The sequence below is a fragment of the Bactrocera neohumeralis genome, chromosome 2, assembly GCF_024586455.1.
Source record: "Bactrocera neohumeralis isolate Rockhampton chromosome 2, APGP_CSIRO_Bneo_wtdbg2-racon-allhic-juicebox.fasta_v2, whole genome shotgun sequence".
Lineage (NCBI taxonomy): Eukaryota > Metazoa > Arthropoda > Insecta > Diptera > Tephritidae > Bactrocera > Bactrocera neohumeralis.
In genome coordinates this window covers 50886410-50908501 of record NC_065919.1, presented here as the reverse complement: position 1 = coordinate 50908501, position 22092 = coordinate 50886410, and the positions used below count along the sequence as shown (strand labels likewise).

The window sequence follows — 22092 nt, the reverse complement described above, 5'->3', positions numbered from 1 at the left end:
AGGTGTAAGCTATTCTATTCCTCTGAGATATCGTCGAGCTGTGTTCGATAGAAACCAAGCGAAGAACCATGCTGTCTCTAGCGCAATATTTGGTGTTATTGTGGAGAATACATTAGGTCAGATCAGGCTAAGACTTTTATTTCTGGAAACACTACTGCTTGCTTCCTCTTACTTTCAACCCTGAGTTTTTTGAAATAGAAAATGCACACTATTTTTTGTTTAAAAACTATTAAAAACTATTATTTAATCTATTACTTTTTCTTCTTTCCACTTTATAAATTTACTTTTATATATATATATTTGTTTATATATGGAGACGTAAATAAAACTTTAAAATACAAAGTTTTTCCTCTTGCATTTGATGTGTTGGTTTTTCATTATTATTTCTGCTTTTGCAAATTTCGTTTAATTACTTTCGTTATATGAAACGCTGCTGTTTGTTAGCTGCAAAACATGTGAAACAAGTGTGTGTTCGGGAAAAAAATCATTTAAACAAAGAACAAGGAACAATATTTCATAATTTTTACAAAAATTTCTTGCAAAAATGTTGCCTAATCCTAGGCGTGGAAGTGTAAAAATCAAAAAATCTCGGTGATGAGCCGAAAGGTGTGAAGGAAAATTCGAAAGTCACATTGCTGGTGCTTTTAACAAGAAGTGTGGTTATGTATAGCGGGTTGTGAACTGGATTTTGCTGCAACGACGCAGATACATATATACATACACACAAACGCATATGCAAATGTATGTATGTTTGTAATATACACATAATTAAATAAATGTAACTGCATAATTAATCATAATAGCGTTAATGATAGTTATTATATTATAGTAGTCATATAATTATAGTAAGTATAAACTATAAAAACTTTATATTCATCCATTCATCCATATTTATGTTTAAGAATAACTAACATACCTCATTTCGTCTATGTGATTTTTGTTTTTATATTTTGTTTCTTTGATGCACTGCAACAACAACTTTGCACAGAATTTCGCCAATATAATTTTAGGTTTTTTTGCGTTTTCTCTTTTAATAGCAAAGCAAAAATGTATGCCCTTATTGAAAATGTACAAATATATATATAAGTGTGTGGGTGTGTAAGTGTAGCTGTATTTATGTGCAGGTGTAAGTGATTTTGAGAGTGCGTAAAGCGTTATTACGCGTATTTTACTTATATGCGACTGTTTGTTAAGCGTTGAGCGCTCGTGTGGAAGGAAACAAGTGGCAGGAAACTAATAAGCGAACAGTCAAAGCGAGGTGTGTGGACTTAACGAAGTCACGGAACGAAGGTTAACAACAAAATATATGTGAATATGACAAATATTTATCTATTTACAAGTAAATAAAAATATAAAAAATATAATAAAAAGGAAATAAAAAATATACAAAAATAAATAAAAAATAAATGTAATAAAAAATATAGAGAATGATAACAAAAATAATATAAAAGAAATAAACAAATAATATAAAAAATAAATTAATTAATACAAAAAATAACAAATCACAACAAATAATGTAATAAATAAAAACAAATAGATAAATAAAAGAAACAAAGTTAATTGAAAATTAATGAAAATTACAATTAAAAAAATTACAATTAAAATTAAAAAAATTAAAAGAAAAAACAATTAGTTCAAAGCAAAAAAAATGCAAAATCAAAAAATAAATATTTATAAAAACTAATGAAACAAAGTTTACAAATAATATTGTATATATGTATGTACATATATATAATTAATATGTACATATGTCATTTAAACGATTTTAAATAAAAAATAAGAAAAAATATAAAATTAAAGCAAATTTATATAAAAAATTTTAAAAAATTATATTATTTTAATATTAAAAAAAAGTTTAATTATAAAAAATAAATAAGTAAAAAAATAATACAAAATAACTTAAAACAAAATATTTAATAAATTTAATGAAACAAAAAAATTTACAAAAAATATATTTTATATTATTCATTTTTGAAACAAATAAATAATAATTTTAAATAGATATAAAATGTTTTAAAGAATTGAAATCACAATTATAAAATTAAGCGAAGACAAAGAAAATTAGTATTAAATGGAAATAAAATATGATTAGGAAATATACAGAAATATCAATAAGAAAAATAAATACAAAAAAAAATTAAATAAATAATTAAGTAAATAAATTAAATTAATTAATTGAAGAAAAAATAAATAAAAATAATAATAAATGAAATAAAAAATAATAAATTAAATAAAAAATAATAATAAATTAATAAAAAATAATAATTAAATAAATAAAAAATAACAAAAATTAGTTAAAAAAAATAATTAATAAAATAAATAATAACAAAATTACAAACAAAAGAAAAAGCATTTTATAAAAATAACATGAATGTCAGGCTTTGCAGTGAAACTTCTAAATTGCCGAAAAATAATAATTTTGCACAAGAATTTCCTAGATGAAAATAAATTGGTCACATTCCTGCAAAATTAAAAGAATACGAAGATCGAATCAGATAAATGTTTTTACTATAAACTAGTACGAAACTCAAAACCAAAATTTACCAAAATCTAACAACTGACACTTAGTAGAACACGGCCTTGTAAGGTCCACTTCTAAGAAAAAATTTTGAATTTGCGGTTAACACCACCCCTAAGGCAGCCAATTTCACTGCAGAGCGGGGATCACAAAAAGCCGGAAATTAGAACAACATCCCAGCAAACACCAGATTCGAAAATTAGCGAACAAAAAAGACAGACAAACAATATAATTGAAGGAAATAATAGGTATGTACTCATATATATTATATGAAGTAAGCAATTCTAAGTGTACTCGCTTGTGAAATAATTTTTCGTTATGCTACAATCTACATAATAGCCTTACTCGTATAATGTATGTAAACTATATATGCATATGTATGTATAGATCGGTTTGTGTTAATGCCTATGGAGCCGGGTTTACGTTATTATCATTGTTTTCTGTGTGTATGTGTACATATATGTTTTGTGTCTGTATATGAATATATACGTTTATTAATGATATATTTTACATATCATTTATTATTTTGTTCTTTTCTTTTACTTAACTAATATAATACATAATATATATTTATGCATATGTATGGATCTAAACGTAATAAAATATGTATACTAAAGTATATGCATTTGTTTATATTACAATAAAAACTAATGAAAACATACATACAATTCGATATTTTTCTTTTTAGTTTTTCAAATCTTTGAATTAAGTTTTTGAGTGTTTTTGAAAGTGCAAAGTATATTTTACTTATTTTTTATTCATAAAGTTAGTATATGAATTCGTTTGGAAATGTCTGAAACAAGGCTTTATTAGAAGAAGAGACTCTTCTTAAAAATTGTAGTAGAAAGGCGTAAAAGAAATGAGTTGAAATTTTCTTGTAGAAAAAGATTTGTGTTTGATAAAATAAAATTTAAATAAATAATAAAGTTCACAAAAAAAAAATTAGTTAAAAAAACATTAATTAAAAATTAAATAATTTTTTTAATTTAAATAAAAAAAAATAAATAAATTTAAAACAAAATAGAGTTTACAAAATAAAATTTAATTAATTAATAAAATAATTAAAAAAATGAATTAACAATTCACCGCATTAAGCAAATAAATAATTTATATTTGTTATATTAGTACATATTTAAGTAAAAACACCTCTACTTCCCCTCTTAAATAATCATTACCAAGCATGAATTATAAAAATTCATTTAATGTTGCACAACCAGCGTGTAGTGGGCACATATTCACAATGCAGCAAGTTTTTTCTTTAATTCGGAAACAATTAAAATTAATGGAACAGCGAATAGTTGTTATAAAAACCGTTATTTTCACGCATTCATTCACCAAGAAGTGGTTTAAAACAATTTTTTGAATAATTTTTTACCAAACATAAAACTGAAAGTTATGCAATTTCCAAACTTATTTAAGTTAAAAAAATTAAAATTTATACAGAAATTGACAAAAACAAATGAAAATATACACAATCACTGGCATTAAAGCCATGAGTGCATATTCCATGGTTTTTGTGTATTCAAACAATTTTTGGAAATTAAAAAAAATAATAATAAAATAATTTTGGGCGCATATATGTATTGTGTATGCAAGATGTGGTATAAAATTTGATATGCAAGCGCGTAAATATATATTTTAATTTTTTTCTTTACATATGCAAACATTTTTATATAATATATTACAAAATCGTTGCTTTCCAATTTTTTTTTCTGTTAAAAATAGTATATTACTCCTGTTTTTTTTTTATTAGTTTTAATAATGCTAAGCGTATTTTTCAATATTTAATTATCATATATAATTTCTCTAAAACTTGGTTCAATGTGAATAGGTGATTGGACTTGTGCAGCTGGTTGCGTGTATTGGTGTGGGTGTGAATGTTCGGTAGGTTTGTTGTTGTACGAAGGTGTTGTTAAACTACTATCGATTGCTTGACATGAATAATTTAATAAAATTGCTGCTTCTTAGTAAGCCAGTAAACTTCCTATAATTAGCAGGAACGAGCGCTGTAAACTATAAATAGCCGAAAAACACTTATTCGTTGCGTAAAAGCTTTGAGCATGAAAAAATAACAAATAATTTAAATTGAAAATAAAAAGAGAAGGTCAATTATATAAAAAACAATTTAATACAGGAAATATTACCGACAACTTTAAGTCTAAACGCAGTCGGACTACTAGCAAGGTTTCTACTTTAAAGTAAAAGTAGTTTGACACTTCGCTGGCTGGCATAATTTAGCAAATTCCTCTGTAATTTACAACTCATTTCCTTTTTCGCCTTCAATTTCAACATTTTATTTGCATTTTTTGCAATGAGCTATCACAAATGACTGTTGTTAGGTGAGCAGCTGCAAGAAAATAGTTTTGCACTGCCAACAAGACACCAGCAGAACCACCTGGCCTCAGTAGTAGTGGCATTGCAGGCGTTGCATCGTAACAACAGCATTTTTGATAACGCATTGCAGATGTTTGTTTTTTAATATAGTAGAAATTGTTACCATTATTTTAAGTGTATTTATTATTATCCTTTAAATTAATTTAGCGGTCCCCATTAAATTAAATTTAACATTGCGACGACAACAACGACGATGACAACTATTACATTTTGTTAATTCGTAAAGTAAATGTATGAAGTATGTGTTCAGCTGGCATCATCCTTCACTTGCTTGCTAGCAATTTGTAATTTTTGATGTGTTTGTTGTTGTATTTTTTTTAATTTTTCTCAAAATATTTAATTTTTTTTTTTTGCTTTTACGTTTTGTTTGACTTTCAACATACTCTCAACTCAGCTCTTCCATTCATATATATATTAATTATATTATGTATGCATGTATTTATACTTCGACAAAATTTATTTAATTAGTATTTTGCGAATTTAATTTCATTTTATTTTATTTTATTTATTCTCTAGTAGATTACGCGTTATATACTTGTATGTAGTATGTATTTATGTATCTATGTATAATTATGTATGTACGTTTCTTTAATTTTTTTAATTTTATATCAATTTTGTCTGCCGTCCCATCCATCTGCAGTGTCAGTATAAACAAGACAATCAAGACCTTCAGAGGCTCTTGTGTTCGCATTCTTCTTCTTATTTAGTTTGCTGGCTATGCTAGATGCACTTGTTGTTATTGTTGTTCTTGTTCTGTCACATTGACCAAAACTGGTTGTTGTGTTGTTGTTTTTGTTTTATTATCGCTAATTGTTTGCTCTATGTTTATTGTATTTCTGTTACACCTATTGTTGTAATTGTTGTTGTTGTTGTTGTTGTTGTTGCAGCTGTTGGCATGTACTCTTGCGTACGGCACTGGTTACTACTGCAAGCGTTGCATTTATATGGCTATTGCTTTACAAATTGTTGCAGTTGCTGTTGTAATGTGTTGAAGACATTGTTGCGAATGTTTTAATAATTGATTCTGCAGCTGCCGCTGCCGCTGCTGCTGCTGCCGCCGCCGCTGCAGCCGCTGCATTTGTAGCGTAATTTTGCTATGCCATGCGTGGCTTCTTCTGATGCGGCGACTCCTCCTCTTCCTCCTCCTCGTAGTCATCCTCATCGCCTGAATCGCTCTCATAGTCGACGAGACCCTACAAATACAACAATTGAAAATTACAAAATTATTAAAATTAATAGTTTGCTTATTCAAGTCACAAACTTACCTTCTTCCCAGTCACGACGGACGAAATAGCGCCATCTTTGCCATTACCGTTACCCATATTATCGACACTATCGTTGTGCTTGCCAACATTGAGCGCCAGCGTGTCCGCAGCATTTGCAGCCGCTGCCAAGTTCGCCGCAGTCACTACACCACCGCCGCTACCCATATTGGGCGTCACGCCAGTCACTGTGGCTGCGACAGCTGCGGCTGCAGCCGCTGCCACCGCGGCGACGGCATCGCTCGATGCAATTGATGTTAGCAGTTGTGAGGCTGCTGCTGCGGCGGCGACCGCCGACTCAGACAACGCGCTCGAAGTGGATGGTGTCGCTATCGATGTGGATGATAATGACTGCGATTGCAGCGCGGCGACCGCTGATGATGCGGACCCTGTGACGGCAGTTGACGATGACGTTGCGGCAGCGGCTAATGCCAATTCTTGATGCTGTGGTACAATGGAAACCAAATGCTGACGCAATTCAACAATATCGGGATCCTCGTGTGTATGTTCGGGATGTTGATGTTGATGCTGATTTTGCGCCTCTAAATGTGCGGCACTAGCTGCCGATGTACTGGCCACACCAGCCGCGGCGGCTGCAGCTGCTGCCACTAGGGTGCTATTTAAATTTAGCTGCTGTTGTTGTTGGAAATTATGCAATGCCGTTTGCTGTTGATGGTGGAGCGCAATGTTGGCGGCCACAGCAGCTGCACCTAAATGCGCCTGTGTGGCAGCAGCGGCAGACTGTGAATGGTCAAGGCTACTACTGTTGGACGCGTTTGAAACCACATCGCTGAGACTCACACCGCTGATGGATGATACACCGCCAACACCGCTCACGCCTACAGCCGGTGTTAGTGTCGTTGCCGTGGTCGTTGTGGAGCTCAAACTATTCACGCTGCTACTGCTGCCTAGCAATGCGCCTTGTGGTGGCGATTTTTGTTGTATCGATGATTGTTGTGACGGAGATTGTGAAGGGCCATTCTTTTCGGTGACGGCTGCCAAGTGGAAAATGGTTAAACATTAATATGCGAAATTTAAATTAAAACCGCTAACAACAAGCATACATTTCATCACGCTATTGTAAGTATCATATTCATCGGCGAAATCTTCTTCCTCATTGAACCACATCTCTTCTTCGTCGTCCATCTGTCGCGGATCGCGGCGGAAGCGACTACGTATAATCGGTAAGCTACTGTATGTGTGTAAGAAAATATAAAATATTATTGTCAGTATTTATGATTGCTTTGTTGTAAGTTTATGTGTTAAATATGACCACTTACGTATCCAGCGACATCTTGTCGCGATCCTTTATTCGGTCTTGATACTGATCGTAGCGGTTTTTGAGATATTTAAATGTTTGTACATATTCGATTTCATCAAATATTTTACTGAAATTCTCCACGAAGTAGACGCAAAGTGTTTTGATATCCTCAAGTTTTACAAACTCAAACAATTCCAGTATAGCCGATTCGAGTAAATTATATCTGCCATTATTTCTAATGAATGCGTCAACAACTGGTGCAAATAAGTTACCTTTAACTATATGCCTGTTAAAAAAAGAAGAATTTAAATATTGTATGTTAGTTCAATACATTTTAATAAAAAATTGGAAAAAATTAGCAACAAAATAAATACTAAATTGCCTGCAAGAGAAAGACAGGATAACCGGTTCTATTAAAAAAACTACAGCAATAAAAAATCGTTAACTTCGACTGCTCCTAACCTATAATAACCGTCATAGGTGCAGTTCTTATAGCATAAAAGTGTATGAAAATGTATTTATCTTGATTTTAATCGATCAAACTATATAGCAACTATATGCAAAATTGGTTGATAACAATTTACCATTTACCGTTGCCATGGACAATAATCTGTACCGAATTTATAAGATATCTTCTTATATCAAATACAAAAGTTTTCCATACAAGGATTTGATTTTGATCCGAAAGTTTGTACGGCAGCTATGTACATATGTGCAGAGATTACAGCGTTGCTATGGATAATCTTTTGTCACAAATAAGTTTTCCATACAAGGACTAAATATTGATCGATCAGCTGGTATGACAGCTAAATACTATAGTGGTCCGATATCGGCAGTAATGAGATATGAGCAACTTTTTGGGTGAAAAAGAACGTCTGCAAATTTACAATTCATGTAACATTGTTCAAAAGTACAGATTTGGGGAAGGTATGTCCCCGTATTAATACTTTCTTGAAGCTGAAGTGAGGTTAGGTGCACCGAAGTTCTGGATAGCCAGTAACTATTTAAAAGATTACATTACTTTCACGGCTCAAAAAATTTATTTTTTTATTGTCTTATTTAATCTCATAACACCTTTAGAATATTGTCCCAAATGCTTAAGTTCATCTGCGTAATAATTTTGGCGATGCAGCCTTTAAAATTTGCAGCTGAGCTTTAAACGCCACGATTTTGGGCGTACTACTGAACCGAACTTAATGAAATTTTACACAGGCCTTCGAGATATAACGAGTCTTAAACGAAGATTTTTTTCAATTACAGCTATATAAAAAAACATCGAGAAAATTTCTTCACAAAAATTTTCATATTTTTTAAAGGTCAGCCAAAAATACAACTTTTACTTTGTTTTTTTTTTTTTTATTCTTCATACAATACCTACATATGTTTAGATCTTAATTAAAACCCGTGTTGTTTTTTCACCTAATATGATCTTTTTAAGAAGTTCTACCGTAAATGCGAAGATAACTTTTTTCCCCGAGGAACTGCCGAAAATTACATGGTAAAGGCAAAGTTTTGAATATTTTCATTTGAAAATTTCACAAAACCTTGGTAAATTAAAATAACCTTTGCAATAATAAAAAGTTTGATTAAAATATTTAATTTTTTATATGAAAAAGGAATTTTGAAAATAGTGTTTTTTGTTCTAGAAAACCCATAGAACCCCTTAAACGGCTTAAAACATTTGCTCAATAGTTTTAAGAATGCTGTCGAAATACAACCCATGGTCCGTTTTAACTTTGGGTACTTTGCGACCTAAACAAGCTAAATGCCTTGGGAACCTACAACGAATATTATCAAAATAGAAATGGTTCTACACGTTCCATTTAAAATTCTATTTGATTGAATGTAGAATTAACCTGATTCATGAGCTTCTAATCGAGCTGGCAAGTCTCACAACCAAAAGATACTCCTTTTTATATTGCAATTTATAGAAAATTCTAGATAAATAATTTACTTTTCACTTACCTATTATAAAACTCGTCTTTAAGTGCAATAATTTTCCTTAAAAGTCTAAGTGCGCCAAGTACGAGGAACGTATGTGTGCTTTTCATAAGCACAAGTATTCTCTTTAGGAGATCTTTTTGTATGATAAAATTTTTAATATGATAAGTATGATGTTCCACACAAAATGACAATATATCCAGGACAATGCCAAGCAATTGTGCGGTTTGGTAGTCTTCACTATCTGGACGATCGCCGATTGTGTTAATAAGTAGTGGAGCTGTACAAATAAGAAATGTAAATTACATAAAAAAAAGTTGTTCCACAAATGCAAACACTTTTAAGCGTGAAGCGTGCTTGAGCCACTTACCAATCAGCGTTTGTATGCTGTGCTTGTAGAAGAAATTCAAAAAATCTGCCTTCTCCGTTAGCATACTTTCGGGTTCCAATAAAATTTTTATGATGCCCATTAATTGCACTGCGACACCGAGTTCGGGCTCGGAATCGCTCAACATTTGTTCAATGGCAATATTCAATAGCATACGATCCTACAAATAAACAAATCATTCATGAGTCTGTTAGCGCATATTTAGTAATAGGGGAGGGGTACTTACACCTTCTGTGCGATTGAGCTGCTGTAGTGTGTAGTTGCGCACCACCAACGGTGAAAACTCCACAATCGCTGTGAGTATATCGATTGAAGCCGACTTTGTCTTTTGATCGTTCATCACCAGTGTTATCTCCAAAGCTTGCAGTATACCCAAACAGGTGAGTGTCTTGTAGAAAGAGTCTTTGCCCTGTGGTTGCAAGTTCTGTGCATAATTGCAAAATTCCTTTAAGAATAGCACAATATCGCGACGCTTGGCATCGCTGGTACTTGGATCTGTTAAAATGGTAAACATATCCACCAGGAAGCGCTCATCTTCTTGTATAAGTGTGACAATTTCCACTTTATTGAAGAATATAAAACTGGATAGCGTGTTTAACATGTTATCTTCGACAAATACCGATGGTGTTGGCAATATGATGTCTTGTATGTATTGTACACGGAACGTTTGGTGGATTTTAGCGAGCAGATCTTGATTTTTAATCGGCACTGCTTCGCGGAACTTGGCCCATTGTTTTAAATACTGACGATGCTTCTTTGGTTGAGTGGAACTGGGATCATACTCTAGGCAGCCAACCACATCGAAAATAGTATCTTCAGCGAACATAATCTCGAACAATGCATTCTTGTTCAATAGGAATATGTTCTTGAAGATCTCGAAGAGATGATGTAAACCTTCGGTATTGTCGAGATCTTCGCATACATGGAATAGATTCAATAATTTTTTGATATAATTTTCAGATTCCAAAGCCATGGAAAGTTTCTCTTTTCGCAACGGTGTGGTCAAACAATTCTGTATGGTTTCGGAGATCTCCTCCAGACGTGCCAGTTCACAGGGCGGCAATTCGATGGGCGGTGCCGTGTCGGACATATCTTCGAAACGTTCATCTTCGGATTCCTCAACGATGTCTTGCGTGATCTCAACCGATGGATCTTTACCTTGAACCTGTAAATCGGAAAATATCAATACATGTTAAATAGCTCAAGGTATCACACAAAAAAAAAATTGTACTGTGAAAATTTATTTTAATATTTATTTTAAATAAAATCATGTACATAGAAGCTTAATTTTGAATAATAAAAGAAATATGAACGTGTTATTTGTAGACTGATTGACAAGTATTTCAGTTACCTGACAAATTTTCTCCCATATTTCATCACAACCAGCCTTCTCTTGAAAGCTTAACGCCAAATCGAAATTGTCGCCCTCTGACCAAACGATCAGTGTGTCCTGTTGTTTTTGGTAGGCGGTGTCGGGTTGAATTTTACTTTCCAAAAGTAAAGAACCATCCGATTCGGCACGCACCAGCAATGAAATACCTTTTATTGCGAAAGAGACAATCATATTTTTAGTATAAACAATATATTTTAGTGATTATGTAAGCGCGAAAAGTACCTTTAAGCCTGTCGACATAATTCGAAGATACATGTCCTGTGCCGCGATCATCCCATTGCCGCTCCGCATTCAAAGCGTACAATTTAACACGTCGGCGGGTATCTGTGGTCATATTTTCCTCAAAATTGTATGCTCTCAATCTTTTAATTTTAACTCTAAGCTTTCTTTTGAATATATTATTACCCACAAGTTCCAGAGTACGATCAGCAGCTAACTCGTACTTTTCTGTCTGCAACATAAAAATCTAGAGTTAACAATACCATTAGGCTAATTGTTAGTATTACGCTTAGTACAATACGTACACTTTGAAAGCTGGCGATAGTTGTTGCTCTCTCACGTTAATCAACTACCTGATGTTGTGTGTGCGTGTGTATGTATGTATTGCAGACAATAGACAATTAATTAATACACAGCTTATTCCTGCAGCTTATGGTGCTGAAATAAACTGGAGGAATTACACAAGTGAGTTTACTAAAAAATAGAGTATTTGAAAAAAATAATAATAACAATAATTAGAGTCCTCAAACTTACGGAAGATTACTGTATGGGGCTTTGAATTTAGAATTCAAATTTCACAAATCTTTTTGATGTCATTGTTTTTCAACAATTTTCTGGAGTTTGGATATACATATGGAAGTAATGTTCGCGCTGCGAAAATAATCTGCAAATAAAGATTGAGGAAAAATTTTTAATCAGTTATAGTTACAGTAATCTCTACTACTCTAAAGTTTAGGAGATTACAAAATATTTGAAATTTTAACATCAGTATATTGGAATATTGATCGTTCGCACTTTTTTGAAATAAATGTTTAAACGTTTTAATTAAAATTATTAATATAAATAGCAATTATTTTTGGAAACATTTTCCACACAACATTTTTCATACATTGATAACCAGCATTAACCAAAAATTAATATAAAGAGACTTTTAAAACCACATTAGACAATATTTTCATAAAAAAGAACTTTTTAAAATATATTAAAAATATATATGAATATTTATAAACACATACATATACATATGTATTTGTGCATAAACAAAGAAAACACATACACATACATATATAGAAAGAAATAAGATTGCGAAATATTTATGGCCATTGCATCGTGGCCTATGTCGTTCCAGTACATAGACGATGCTGTATTCGGAACGAAAAGCTCTACATTCTTATCTGTTTCGGCGATCTTCCAACATCAATGTCATTTAGAAGATTTTTTGCATTTTATCAATGATACTTTAAATTATTTGGAAGCGCAGTATGATTAATTATTTAATATTGTGACCTACATATATTATTTTTGTCACGTGCTATAAGATTTAATTCATAGTAGAACGATGAGTCAAGCGTGTAGAATGACTACGAATAGCGAAATTGAGTATATGCAAAAGTTAACTTTGTTCACACCCAAGCTATCATACCCTCCACAAACAAAAAAAAAGTTTACAGTTTCTTGAGGAGAAAAGCACGAATGAAAAATTTCAGATAAATATCAAAAAAATCCTTCGCGTATATACAGAAAGACAGATACGGCTAAATCGATTCAGCTCTTCAAGCTGATCATTTATATCTATATTTTATAGGGTCTCCGACGTTTCCTTCTAGGTGGGTTCCCAGAGGGATTCAGAAAACAGTTAACCAGTGATTAGAATGATCGATGCGAGCAGCAGATTATTTGCTAATTGTGGTAGACAAATTAGTGTTTTTTGTTATTGTTGTAGCAATAGAAAATATTCTGGAAATAATTTTGACGAAATCAGCCGTATTGATAGTCCTTAGACGTATTTAAATTTGGGCCCTTCCGGTTACATAAACCGAAATACATAGTATTGGTTAAAAAGTCTTTATGATTCTTTAAACACTTTTAAAATAGAATTGAATACATTATAATTGCAAGTACTATCTTTTTTTCTTTATAGGATGGCAATCCTTTTTTCAAATGCACAATTTTATCTTAGCCATTCATATAGGGCTTACGTAATCACAAGTTGCAAAAATCATACATATTAAAAAATTTCGTCTCGCCTGTTGTTTACTACGCCGAAATACCAGTTTTCTGACGTATTTTTTTAATAAAAAATTGTCTTTTCATACTTTTTTCAACTACGCTCATTAACAGCGGTATTTTGTTTTTGTCAAAATTTTTGTTACAAATTCGAAATCAACTTTACCATTGGTGACGCTTCCGACGTAAAAAGGTCAAAACACTCATAATGTGGCGGCGCTAAACGCTGAATAATATACTAAACCGCATAATACACATTGTTGTTGTATTACGCAGAGTATCACAAACATATACATAAAACCATATAATGGATGAATGAATGAAATTGTGAAAGCAAATAAACAGCGTCATCACACGCTTAGTTTCTTCGCTGCTGTGCTATGCATGCGGCAAAAAAAGTTTAAATTGTAAATACTTGCATTTTTGTTGTCAATATGTTTTTGTTGATCTGCATTTCAATTTCAATACAGTCAAGTTTTTGTTTTTTATTTTATTTTTATTTTTGTTTTCTTTCTTTCGTTTTATTCCCATAGGTAAACTATGGATGTGTGTATATAATTGTAGTTGGATACGAAATGTGTAAAGGCAAACATCTTGGCAAATTATCAAACCGAACGTAGCGGAATAGTGTGTAGCCCAAGAATAGTTAAATGCGAAATACACAAACTTGTAGCGAGATCGGGAAAAGGTAGGTAAGTAGGTATACACACCCGAAAACGAAACTTTCTGTTTACAAACAAAAAATCGCAATGAAACTGCAAAAATGGCGTGAGTAATGCTCATCTACATGTTAACTTACAACAAACAAAAACGTGTTTGTATTTGAAAATACATATGTAGGTATGCAATGGCCCCAAACAATGGCCCACAAGCAGCCGCCATCTAGCGAACGCAAAAAGTTTTCGCAAACCCCCTATTAGTAAGTGTTTACACTGCCGCCGAACGCAACCAGCGGACGTTGAAACTTACACGAACTTGTAATGCTTGAGACTTTGAAATTCCAGCGCTTTTCCGCACACAAAGTGCATGTCCATACAAATAACAAGTCGGTAAATTTATACAAGTACCCACCCTAATAAATGTAGCTAACTTTAATGGTTTTATGAATGCCTGTAAGTTTCGTGTTGTACTGAGGTAGGGAGTGCCAATGATAGATGAACCAAATAAAAAAAACGTAAAGAAAGATGTTGTGAGCGAGAACCTCAGTATAAACATAGCCACATGTTGCACGTAACTATGGCCAAAACTATGGGCCGTATGAAACTAACTATATATCATTTAAAGTGAGTGACTACGTGACGTAGAGCACATGGTCTATGATACAAGGGAAGGCATATGAAATTTATTTTTAGAGTTTCATCCGTATTTTCTTAGTTTTTCACCTATGGTTAAAGTAAGCTTTTCGTTAATAAAGTTTAACCAATCTTCTGGAATGGAAGCGGTCAGGATATTAATTTGACTTTAAGTTGGTATTTTGTAGAAACAACAACTTTGTACCAAACTTCTAAAAGTTACAGATCAGGAGTTTAACCTGCTACAGTATCCAGAACGAAGCTGAGCAGGGGTCACTTTAGAATCTCGCGGCAACTCAAGCTCGTCGTCTGCAATGGGTGGTGGTTTGACTCCGAGTACGCCATTCACTGAGAGGGAGTGGATGAAGGTGTTTGTGGTTCCACTGTGGATGGCGATCAGTGCATGTCAAACACTTAACACTTACCGATCCAAACGCGATTAGATCGCCGAAAAAAACAGCCCTTGGTCGGATGAAATCCGAGTCAAATCCGGTACAAAGAACCGGCTATAGTGGGAATTGTAAGGAATTGTTGGTCGACAACACAGATAACACTTAATATCCTAACGGGGGCTGAGAAACTGTTAAAACAACAACAATCAGTGCATGTCTGAAGTTAGTTGCGTCCGAAGTCTGCTGGGTGTATTGTAGTTAGGGAAGGACCTCTTGATGTTCCTAGGAGGCGGTTCCGCTTCAAGCAGTCGTCTGCAAATATGATTTCTACGTAAACACCCCAGCAGACACTGCTTGGAGACGAGTTCATTATGCTCCTTAACTGGGAGAGTACGGGCCTCACTGTGTATACATATGTTCGATCGAAAACATCAACAGCCATCCCTTTATGGTGCGGAGCACAGTGTTCTGGCATATTATAAAATTTCTCGTCTGCGTTTCACTGCATTCGGGCGACTATATTAGTGCAGCGTAGTTAAGACCCGGTCGCCCGATTGCCTTGTATGTTGCCAACAACATTTCTGCGTATTTTGCCCATGTACTTGAGGATTTTTTTGTGGCTCTGTACTTTGGCAATAATAGCGGTCGTATGAAAAGTGAAGGGGCGCAGTATGTCTAGTTTCACGTCTAAAATCTTAGGGTTATTGACAGTCACCGACTGCAATATTAAGCTCAAGTCTGTTCTTCTTGGAGATTGTTAATCTCTGCAGCGAAGAAGTGAGAAAGGTCGGAGATATAGCGCTTTACTTTATACAATTATGTAACAATTTATATAATTCCCACGACAGCCGGTTCTACGTTACTGGAATTGACCCTGGTTTTATCCGGCCAAGGACTGTTTTCAGGGGATCTAACCCTGTTTGGATCGGTGAGTTTTAGATTAAGCTTCCTAGAATAATAAGCTATGCTTGAGTTGGTCGAAGTTTATGTGGCAGCTATATCTTATAGTGGTAGGATATGGGCCTTTCCAACAAATGAGCAGGCTCCTGAGTAGAAACGGTCATGTGCAAAATTTCACGAATATAAAGACGAAACGACGGACATCACTAAATCTCCTCAGCACGCTGATCATTATATAAGTACATATGTATATGATTTGTAAAGTATCCCTCGTTTCCATCTGGGTGTTACAAACTTCATGGCAAACTTAATATATCATTGTTAGATATATAATAATCCAAGGAATCATATTCATCAAGAATTTACAAACCCTAAAGAAAAGTATACATCAAAATTGCAAACATTTGTTTAATATATGCAAAAAATATACGCATAATGAACGTGATACCGCGCATTTCGCATGTCTAAACATACTCGAAAAGACGTAAAATGTATGCGGGACCGAAGTCAGTTCGGCAACGAACAAACGAACAAAATAACTAATAAAACAAAAACAAACAAATATTTACTAAACAAAATATTATGGTATGTAGACATCTACAAAGATATGTACGTATATATTTAGTACATTTATACAAATATACTATTTATGTAGTAAATGAACATCAGACACACAACTTTCATAACAGACCTTGCGACGGTCACCATTGATGATGGCGTCTTGACTTATCAGCTGAATATTCATTGGAAGCGATTGATTGTGCAAGCCCAGAACAATATTTATTTATATACGTGTATGTATGTACATACATAGATGTCTGTTTAATTTCAACCTTACAAATCTCTCCACAAAAATTGGAATTCGAAATTTATATGAAGTCTATTGGTATGAAGCATTAATACGGATACAAGTATGTACCTTGCAAAAACACAATAAGTTAAAACTTTAAAGTAAACCTGTTTAGAAACAATGCCGGCAATTCGCACGGAGTATAAAAACAGTGTATTCACAGCCGTGGAATTGTAAAGTCAATATATGCCGCATCCATATGAACGTAAATGGTTGGCATCACTAATTCATAATTTTTTGTGTTCTTCATCAATTGAGGCAGCGATTAGATACTTAAACTTTTTAAAATCACTTTGTGATAATGATGAATTTGTTCAAATATTAATCATTGTAATTTACGCATTAATTCTAACGTGTGAATTTCTGAATTTTACTGACTTCATTATATATTACCTATTTGTCATTGAGAATAAAACATCAAGTTATGTAATATATTACAATTTAACAGGCTAAATTTGTAGATAACTATTTAAATGCAATTACATATTTTCGTTTCCCTAAATATCACTGGTAATCAAATGCGACCTTACTGATAATCAGACATAAATACACAGTAATTGTTATTGTTGTGGGCAGGAGAAATTATTCCAATATATTATTGGGAACAATACTCCCGTGATAAAAGAATCAGACTTTTGGATACCTGACAGTTTACGAAGTTAGTATTTATAAAAAAAAAAACTTGCTTAAGATATACACACATACAATGTATGTACATATGTTTTTACGAGTAATTTGACATAATTTGTTAGCAATCCAGATCCGTTCCGGTTTTATAGACCCGACTGTTGTGGAAACGGTAGTGTTGGTAGTACATATATGTTTACATTTATACTAAAGGTAAATATACGCCTTAACTCGTCTCTTAATGGTGAAACTTTTGTTGTATTCGCGTTAAACATTTCATAAATAGTTTCTGGACTATCGATACCGGTTACGCAGATTGTCGTTAATTGCACTTAATCTACTGGGAAACAATATAAAGAAATATTTTTTCTTCAGTTTCAGATATTGTCCATACTATAACCCCGAAATGCTCATAATTTGAATCATGCTCTAAATGCACTCGCCAAGGTAGTCAGGTGAAGTGTTTTTGTTCTCTTTGAGGTCTTACTTACTTATATAGGTCTAATAAAATAATCTACTTATCACATTTACACTCATATTTTATATTGAATATTTGGTATTAGGAAATAAATGCATCGACATTTATAAAATATATAAAACGAAAATCCAGCGAGAGCAATTAACAAAATAATGGATACACACACGCTATATGCATCAACTCACCACAAAAGTAAGCAAGCGGCACAAGAAAATTCACCATTGAACACGAATAGCTGCATCAACACAATAGAGACTTTTGGGTGAAAAAGTTAAAAACGAGGAGGAAAATAAACGAAAACACGAGAAACGACCAATAATCTGGTCAAAATACACATTCACCTAAACCATTCATAGACTTTCATAAATTAAACAAGAAAAACGAAATGATGAAACAAACTTGATTATAAAAACAAATTTAAAAAGAACCAAAACAAATTGTATAATATTTACAAATGCCCTTCGAGTATTGAAAACATTAATGAATTAAGCGCAACAAACAAGTACATGTGCGCCTTTTGTCGACAAGGGGGGCGAAAGACGACAATGTTGGTTGATAGATGACATCGTCCGACGAGCTGTTACGGCTGCAGTTGTGACGCGCTAACGTGTTGTACACACACGAGAGTATACGAAAGAAACACCTCAAAACAAAAAAAATATGGATTGAGGTGGGCGCATTGTGGTGGGGCGTTTTGCGGCAAATAATGCTGAAGTAGCGGGCGGTTCTATTCTGCATACAATTTCACATATCAAACACTTCGCACTTCATGCCGTGACTCCATATTAACACGATTACCTTCACCTCACCTTTTAACTAACAAAAATTCCAAATTGGAAAATATATATGTATATATTCATTTACTATCAGTGAGATTCTATATCCACGACTTAGGAAAAATTAACTTAATTGTTTTTTCGTACTCGCAGCTACCGAAAATGATGAAATGAAATCCGCAAAATCCCAAAGATCTCCACCGCGATGTCTTTATGTTCTTTGCTATATATTCAATTGCTATATGTTCACGTTTTTCGCGCTGGCCACACTATTTCACTTTTCCATTCCTTTCTGATTCAATTCAGTTTATATATATATTTTAATCGTAATTAATGCTCGCCTGATTTCAATTATATTTGCATTCGTCTTTTTAGCACTTCAACTTGCGTTTACGCATATTTCTTATTGTTTCACACTCGTATACAATTTGATAAAATCACTAGCGACTTTTTCTTTATTTTCTTAGCCCTCACAATTTACAAAATCACATAAAAATTCGCAGCTTTTACAATCGAGCTGTCGTCGTCTCATCGGTCGCTAAAAATTTGACTTGCCCGATTCCAACTGTTCCGATCGAACGAATACATCGCTTGTGTGTGTGTGTTCCGATATTCGTCATTCGAAAATGGCGGCGCCAAGCACAGTGTTGCAAAGTTACAACCAAGTCATAAAGATAATATTAAATAAAATAAAAACAAATCGCTTTTACAATGCACATCTGTACTCACTATTATATTTATAATTTAGTTTCTAGAGTAATTTGTATTTACAAATTTTAATAGAATATATACATATATACGTAACTTTGATGTAATTTCACACATACAATTTTTTATTTGTACTTTTCAGAAAGTCATAAGTCGTGAGATGTCGCACTAGCCAGTAAGATATTCAAGAACATCAAAATGTTTTGCAAAATACACTTTCATATTTTTAGAACCAATTTAATGACTAATTATCATTCTTTTCTATATTATCCATCCATTGTACAAAATCAATTATAAAAATTTCTCGAATCGGCCACAATAATCAGCTAATTTTATAAAAGTCCATCAGGCGACTGGCGTCCTTCCCAATGCACTGTTTATTTCTTGTTCGTCAATATTTACGAATATTCGTGTGTAGAGAAGAAAAGATTGACAATACATAAAACACACAATAAACGAACAGAAACAACGCGCTTCGTCAATTTAGGCAAAAAAAAATATTTTGTATGTTATACTTACATATTTTGTTCAAGAAAGCCATACAATTCCATTGATTATAAAAATTGTAACAAATATTAAACTACAGCACATACATAAATAAGATTATGCTAAATATTTATTTTGATTATGCAACTTTAAACAATTTATAGAACCTGCATGTACGAAACACTGACACCTGCGAATGAGAACAGTAAAACAAACGTCAATAAAAGTTTTGACAGCCGGAATAATAAGTGGGTGAAGTAATTAAAACAATAATCAAGGCGAATTTACAAGTAGTATAATATAAATAAGTAAAAATTGTAGGATTTGCTTTTACAATTATTCTTTGAGAATCAACAAAGCGAATATCCAATGCCTTCTCCATCTCCAGAGTGCACAACTCAAATTTATACATACCAAAGCCTAAGTCAACGGTATAGTGGCAATAAATCACCAGATCTTCAGCTCACTGTGCATGAATGTGGCAAAGATTCTATTGAGTTAGAACTGACCAATTTACAATATGTCTTACAGAGATGTCAACGAATTAAACATATATGTATGACTATTATTATTTATATTGTTTATATCATAATGGTATCCACAAACGTGACAATCTTAAAAGGACACATATTATGTGACCTCAGTTGCCTCTTGTGGTTACTATATCGGATATTCAACTTAATGTCATTAATTCAAACTGGTACTTTTTTATTTTATATGTGAAATGTTTTCTTTAATGACGTATCTTTCAGAAAAAATTATTATTTGCTTGGATCTTGCACTTCAATGCCATACGGTACGATTTCTAAGGCGAACCTCAAATTTATTCATTCCAACGAACAATATTTATGATATAGTAATAAATGAAGTTATCGAAGATGTATGTAAACAAATTAAGGTTTTCCAGTAGAACTAATTTACTTTTATTTTTTAGCTTGATGTGCATTATATACTGATAATTCGAACAAAGGGCAGTCTTTTCCAAAAGAAGCCAATTATTACACTTTTTAATGTAAGTTTATATGTGAAGTTTTAATTGTATTAATATTTTATTTTTTTATGCAGTCTTTGCAGCCGTCCTTCGAATGCTTGCAGATGACATACAGATGTCTCAATGGAATTTTTCGCAAATCAAACGGGATTACATAGATATAAGTTATAGCAGATCCATTCCAATCGCCGTTGTTCTCACGTCTTCCAATAGTGCATCTATCTGAAAAGGAACAGCAATAAATCAAGAATATTTATTGAAAATATATTCTCTTACCTTTGGTGTTAAATCCTCATTTTCACTGAAATCTGGTGGTACTGTTTTTGGGTCAGGCATTTTCATTTCTTTATCCGCAATATTCATTTCTACATTCACCTGCAATTAGTTTAGATCAATATTTGGTCTTTTATTAGCTATGTAATTATTTACAAGATTCTGAAGTTCAGCTTTGCATGTTTGTTTCATGAGTGTGCGGTAAAGTTTCATATTATTGCGGTAAGCGATGGTTTCTTCCTGTAAAGGTCGCAGATGAAATACTTGTTGCAGCCGTTCGTCTAAAAAAAATTAAAAAATTTTTAACAACTAAGATATAAAATTAAATAAACAAAAATTCACTAAATTTACCCATTTAAGTAGCGGTTAACTTTTGTTGTATCAATTCGAATAACGCAATCAAATTTGACATTTCCTTTTTCTATAAATATTCGTTTTGTCTACAGAGATGGCAAAATAAAATTAAAGGAGTTGACAATCTGGACAATTACATAATCTCCACACTTCACAGATCACTATAATTGGAATGACTTTTATACATATGAGCTTAATTACATTTAACTTATTGGGAACAATGAATTTCTAATATATAAAAGTGTCAATCAATATTGTTAAAATACAAACTCAACATTGCTCACGCCTGCTATCGAAAACAATTTATTGCTAACGATTTCACTTCTTTCACTGGTCCTAAAATTGAGTGGTTTTCTAAAGTCTTCATTACGTACATAATTAGTAGGTTTGTTTTAGTTGATGTTTTAATTGATTGCACATAATAAAATAAGTAAAAATCTTACATATATATTTTATCCATTTCTATAAAATGATAACTTATCCATGAAGGGGAGGAAGTACTAACGGTTAATACGAGATAACTCGCAGATATCATACCATAACCGTCATTTATGTTTGATGATGTTAATTAATAAATTATAT

The 22092-nt window shown here is 32.7% G+C and overlaps 3 protein-coding genes across 4 annotated transcripts; 1 reads left to right on the top strand and 2 right to left on the bottom strand.

Annotated features, from left to right (window-relative positions):
* Positions 1–2750: 2750 nt before the first annotated feature.
* On the bottom strand, positions 2751–19254 carry LOC126767702 (serine/threonine-protein phosphatase 4 regulatory subunit 3). Its single transcript, XM_050485247.1, has 12 exons — positions 18846–19254; positions 11911–12040; positions 11682–11824; positions 11380–11623; positions 11116–11303; positions 9991–10929; positions 9747–9924; positions 9401–9656; positions 7455–7721; positions 7239–7366; positions 6178–7169; positions 2751–6105 (listed from the first exon to the last, which is right to left on the bottom strand). Exons 4-12 carry the CDS (start codon positions 11615–11617, stop codon positions 6007–6009), a joined length of 3285 nt encoding a protein of 1094 aa, XP_050341204.1. The 5' UTR covers positions 11618–11623; positions 11682–11824; positions 11911–12040; positions 18846–19254; the 3' UTR covers positions 2751–6006.
* A 615-nt stretch (positions 19255–19869) lies between these two features.
* On the top strand, positions 19870–21172 carry LOC126767709 (uncharacterized). The gene is made up of 4 exons (XM_050485254.1): positions 19870–20592; positions 20645–20772; positions 20827–20904; positions 20958–21172. Exons 1-4 carry the CDS (start codon positions 20262–20264, stop codon positions 21039–21041), a joined length of 621 nt encoding a protein of 206 aa, XP_050341211.1. The 5' UTR covers positions 19870–20261; the 3' UTR covers positions 21042–21172.
* LOC126767710 (uncharacterized) lies at positions 20792–21603 on the bottom strand. Of its 2 annotated transcripts, none has more exons than XM_050485255.1 (4): positions 21508–21598; positions 21313–21437; positions 21160–21258; positions 20792–21105 (listed from the first exon to the last, which is right to left on the bottom strand). In XM_050485255.1, the coding sequence occupies exons 1-4, from the start codon at positions 21509–21511 to the stop codon at positions 21049–21051; spliced, it is 285 nt and encodes a 94-aa protein (XP_050341212.1). In that variant the 5' UTR covers positions 21512–21598; the 3' UTR covers positions 20792–21048. The 2 variants fall into 2 exon arrangements, with proteins under 2 accessions (XP_050341212.1, XP_050341213.1); XM_050485256.1 differs by having other exon boundaries at positions 20958–21101; positions 21508–21603.
* Positions 21604–22092: the final 489 nt, after the last annotated feature.

Bases quoted from the DNA above. Each gene is read 5' to 3' on its own strand.
- LOC126767710 (XM_050485255.1), bottom strand. The intron at 21,259-21,312 runs GTAAATAATTAC...AACTAATTGCAG, and splicing joins AAGCTGAACTTCAGAATCTT to GTGAATGTAGAAATGAATAT. The intron at 21,106-21,159 runs GTAAGAGAATAT...GTTCCTTTTCAG, and splicing joins ATGAGGATTTAACACCAAAG to ATAGATGCACTATTGGAAGA.
- LOC126767702 (XM_050485247.1), bottom strand. From the start codon at position 11,617: ATGTTGCAGACAGAAAAGTACGAGTTAGCTGCTGATCGTACTCTGGAA. The intron at 7,367-7,454 runs GTAAGTGGTCAT...ACACACATACAG, and splicing joins GACAAGATGTCGCTGGATAC to TAGCTTACCGATTATACGTA. The intron at 6,106-6,177 runs GTAAGTTTGTGA...TTGTATTTGTAG, and splicing joins CCGTCGTGACTGGGAAGAAG to GGTCTCGTCGACTATGAGAG.
- LOC126767709 (XM_050485254.1), top strand. From the start codon at position 20,262: ATGCCTTCTCCATCTCCAGAGTGCACAACTCAAATTTATACATACCAA. The intron at 20,773-20,826 runs GTATGTAAACAA...TTTATTTTTTAG, and splicing joins TAAATGAAGTTATCGAAGAT to CTTGATGTGCATTATATACT. The intron at 20,905-20,957 runs GTAAGTTTATAT...TTTTTTATGCAG, and splicing joins CAATTATTACACTTTTTAAT to TCTTTGCAGCCGTCCTTCGA.